The sequence below is a fragment of the Limulus polyphemus genome, unplaced genomic scaffold (genome assembly GCF_000517525.1).
Source record: "Limulus polyphemus unplaced genomic scaffold, Limulus_polyphemus-2.1.2 Scaffold3303, whole genome shotgun sequence".
Taxonomy (NCBI): domain Eukaryota; kingdom Metazoa; phylum Arthropoda; class Merostomata; order Xiphosura; family Limulidae; genus Limulus; species Limulus polyphemus.
In genome coordinates, this window is record NW_013668913.1 from 38,556 (window position 1) to 43,350 (window position 4,795).

The 4,795-nt window shown below is 31.5% G+C and overlaps 1 protein-coding gene across 1 annotated transcript in view; it reads right to left on the reverse strand.

Annotated features, from left to right (window-relative positions):
- The window catches only part of LOC106469101 (protein eva-1-like), a 95,210-nt gene that overhangs the window by 10,010 nt on the left and 80,405 nt on the right, over positions 1-4,795 (reverse strand). Inside the window, exon 4 of the mRNA XM_022397514.1 lies at positions 2,495-2,644. Coding sequence (XP_022253222.1) covers positions 2,495-2,644 — 150 coding nt within the window. The remainder of the gene's footprint in view (positions 1-2,494; positions 2,645-4,795) is intronic.

Sequence of the window (4,795 nt, forward strand, 5' to 3'; positions counted from 1 at the left end):
GTAACATCACAAACAAAGAGAAGACAATTACAAAGTTGTAAGTAACATCAAAAACAGAGAAGACAATTACAAAGTTGTAAGTAACATCAAAAAACAAGAAGACAATTACAAAGTTGTAAGTAACATCAAAAAACAAGAAGACAATTAGAAACTTTTAAGTAACATCAAAAACAAAGAGAAGACAATTACAAAGTTGTAAGTAACATCAAAAACAAAGAGAAGACAATTACAAAGTTGTAAGCAACATCAAAAACAAAGATATATTGAATACAAACTTTAGACTAATGAATTAAATATGGTCTTATTATAATTATATTTTATCTTAATCCTTTTTTTGGTTCCCTCTGCAGCAAGAAAAATTATCTTGTGAGATTTTACTAGCTGTACAGCCTTATCTTTCAAGTACAATCGACTGACAACCCTAGCTAGTAAAAAATCATTAAGAATACAACTAAACAGAACATTAAGAATACAACAAAATAGAACCTAGTTTTATCTTAGTCTCTCAACGGTTAGTTACTGACTGACTACTAGACAGCACAGATACATTAAGGACCAAAACAAACAGAAGTTAGTTTTTAGTGGACCTAGTTTAGTCTCCTTCTTTCTCGGGGGTTTGGTAAAGTTCACTAAAGATTCCTTCGGCCGAGAGAAAATGTTGATAGGTTTCTTGTTCACTTAAGCCGTCTCCAGCCATTATTATATTGTTGATAGGTTTCTTGGTTCTAAGGTATCCGTGTTACTAAGTTATATTGCTGATAGGTTTCTTGGTTCTACGGTAATCATTTTACTAAGTTATATTGTTGATAGGTTTCTTGGTTCTAAGGTATCCGTGTTACTAAGTTATATTGTTGATAGGTTTCTTGGTTCTAAGGTAACCGTGTTACTAAGTTATATTGTTGATAGGTTTCTTGGTTCTAAGGTATCCGTGTTACTAAGTTATATTGTTGATAGGTTTCTTGGCTCTAAGGTATCCGTGTTACTAAGTTATATTGTTGATAGGTTTCTTGGTTCTAAGGTAACCGTGTTACTAAGTTATATTGTTGATAGGTTTCTTGGTTCTACGGAAATCATGTTACTAAGTTATATTGTTGACAGGTTTCTTGATTTTAAGGTAATCATGTTACTAAGTTATATTGTTGATAAGTTTCCTGGTTCTACGGTAACCATGTTAATAAGCTATATTGTACAGCTAGTGGCTCGCAAATCTTATTCAGTTCAGAGTGGAATTTAACTAACTGTAAAAATCTATTTTCGTAAATGGAGTTTGAAATATAATCATCTCGTGACTAAATATTTAGCTGGAAAGAATGACTTTAATTAAACTTACTTCAGTCTTGGGGGTGGAGCTCCCTTTCAATCATACAAGACTAAATACAAATTTCTGAATGTGAGTTTCAACGGACATAATTAGCTAAAATAGATTCGCTATTCTCAGTTACGTCTTCGATATTAAGAGAAATATTGACTAATTTATCAACATACATCGGGACTTGTTCTAATTACTTTTACGATGTTTGAAACTTTATATTATTAATTAAAATTTAAACTTTTTATTAATTAGTTAGAAAAGATTTTACAACTTCAAAATACAGCTCTCCCTAACAAATAACGCCAGTTAACTAGTGTTTATTAATTAGTTACTAGTGTTTGTTAGCCATGAATGAGTTGTGAAAGTGAATTATTCAAAAGAGTTTTGAGAACTGATTGATGAGTAAATTCGATGACGAGGAACCCACTTTGAGACTAATAATGGCTGGAGCCAGCTTGATTGGGTTATGAAGAAAAACTTATATTAAAGTGTTTCTTCATTACCCATTCAAGCCGTCTCCAGCCATTATTGATTGATGAGTAGTCTCGAGGTTCAACATTTTTATTACATATGAAACAACTAGTACAAAGAGAATTAAATCTGAAAGAATTGATACTTACTGCCCGATGGCCATTTACTTCTACATAAGCAGTGTGAACTATGACGTAAATTCAGGAAGTCAAATTTAAATAACCTATCTCGACTGCATTGTTCCTTCTCAGAATTGGGCATGGAATTTATTCAAAGTCATCACTGAATAATGCTCTATTTTACAGCGTTATTTCATATTATTTCGGTATTCAAATCTTTATATAGCAAGACGATGTTGAGATGTCAGTGTTATTCAGCATCCAAACTTACCTACAACTCTCACCTTAGTGCTATGAGATCAGGTCAGAAACCCTAAGATTTAGAGCACACTTACTATCCCTAATTCATAAATGTTGACCAGTCACTTTTGCCAACTGAGTATACAAGTACTTTTAAATGAATAGCGAAATTGACTGTTTGACTTTTATATGGCGACAGATTTTGTTCAGCAACATATTATGATCTCGAACCTGAGATCTTTCGAAATGCAGCCCGTCATTCTAACTGCTGAGCCACGCCTGACATACATTTGTTAAAGGAAAAAATAATAATATTGATACATATGTTATTATTTATCAAATAGTTGTTTACCTTGGTTGCCAGCGCCCTCTAGTTGGGGACATTCTGGAACTCCAAAATATGTTCCGCCAAAAGCTGCTAAGTATATGGCAATCCTAAAGGGCCTCGAACAACGCAGTCGGAGTCGTTGACCTTCGCATGCAATCTCGTTGTAAAACACTTCTGTACAGAGTAAACCAAAACAAGCTGTCTTATGATACAGAGCATATAAATAAAGATGACAGTGTATGTTTTGGAAATTTTAAGAAAAAATACCTAGATCAATAATCTATAGACCCAAAAAGTTGAATGAGAACAAAACTCGTATGTTTCAAGAGTGATCCATGTGTTAAAACACAACCAGGGCTATTCCATTTTTAGCAATAAATGCTTACAGCGCTCAAATCTTGGGGTCGATTCTCCGCGATGTACAGCGCGCAGGTAACCACTGTGTTGCTTTGCGCTACAAAAATGATACACATGCACATTACAATCTTTACAGCCAATCTGATAAATAATTTAACATTACAACCTTTACAACCAATCTGATAAACAATTTAACATTACAACCTTTACAACCAATCTGATAAACAATTTAACATTACAACATTTACAACCAATCTGATAAACAATTTAACATTACAATCTTTACAACCAATCTGATAAACAATTTAACATTACAACCTTTACAACCAATCTGATATACAATTTAACAAACGATCTAATAAACAACTTAACATTACAATCTTTACAACCAATCTGATAAACAATTTAACATTACAACCTTTACAACCAATCTGATAAACAATTTAACATTACAACCTTTACAACCAATCTGATATACAATTTAACAAACGATCTAATAAATAATCTAACATTACAATCTTTACAACCAATCTGATAAATAATTTAACATTACAACCTTTACAACCAATCTGATAAACAATTTAACAAACGATCTAATAAACAACTTAACATTACAATCTTTACAACCAATCTGATAAATAATTTAACATTACAACCTTTACAACCAATCTGATAAACAATTTAACAAACGATCTAATAAACAATTTAACATTACAATCTTTACAATCAATCTGATAAACAATTTAACAAACGATCTAATAAACAATTTAACATTATAATCTTTACAACCAATCTGATAAATAATTTAACATTACAATCTTTACAACCAATCTGATAAACAATTTAACATTACAATCTTTACAACCAATCTGATAAACAATTTAACATTACAACCTTTACAACCAATCTGATAAACAATTTAATATTACAATCTTTACAACCAATCCGATATACATTTTAACATTACAACCTTTACAACCAATCTCATAAACAATTTAACATTACAATATTTACAACCAATCTGATAAACAATTTAGCATTACAACCTTTACAACCAATATGATAAACAATTTAACATTACAATATTTACAACCAATATGATAAACAGCACTATATTTTCCTAAAAGAAATATCTTTGGGGTACACCATTTACTTAGCACCGGATGTTATCACTGTTCGGTTGACACACCACACTTGATGTTATCCATGTTCGGTTGACACACGACAAGGATGTTATCACCGTTATGTTGACAAACGACACTGTATGTTATAACTGTTCGGTTGACACACGATACGGGATGATATCACTGTTCAGTTAACGCATGACACTATTTTGTTAGTACGCCAGACATTGAAACTCTGGTTTTCAGTTATATTTTTACCATTTAAAGATCTTTGTGACTGCCACGGGATCTTTTGTTTTGGTTTCCTTAGCTAGTTTGTTTTATGGAACACAATGAAAACGCTGCTTCAACTTAAGTAAAGTACTGACAAAGATACACTGATGAAATGTGTTGTACTGTTGATAAAAAATATCACTTTATTTACCCATTTAGGTTTTCAAATTTACATTAAATCTATAATAAAGAAAACTATTTTTGTAGACGTCCCGTTTCTCGAATGAAAGAAATTGAACATATCTTTTATGTATTTCGTAAACCAACACATACAGAGAAATGTTTCTTTACATTATACTAAACTACATAAGCATGCTGTTGTACCAACATTGAATAACAGAACCAGTACTATTTGCACAGAACCATCAGAAATAGATAAACAATAAAGTTTCATTAAAGATATTCTGAAACAAGATATTGTTACGTCTCTGGTCGTTTGTTGATTTCCCGTAAAAATTCTTCCCAAGGAACTTCAGCAATACAAGTCATTTCTTAAATAAAACTAGTTTATTCTTTCTCAATACAGCTTTGCAATACACAGAATTTCCACAGTCACTTTAACTTCAACACG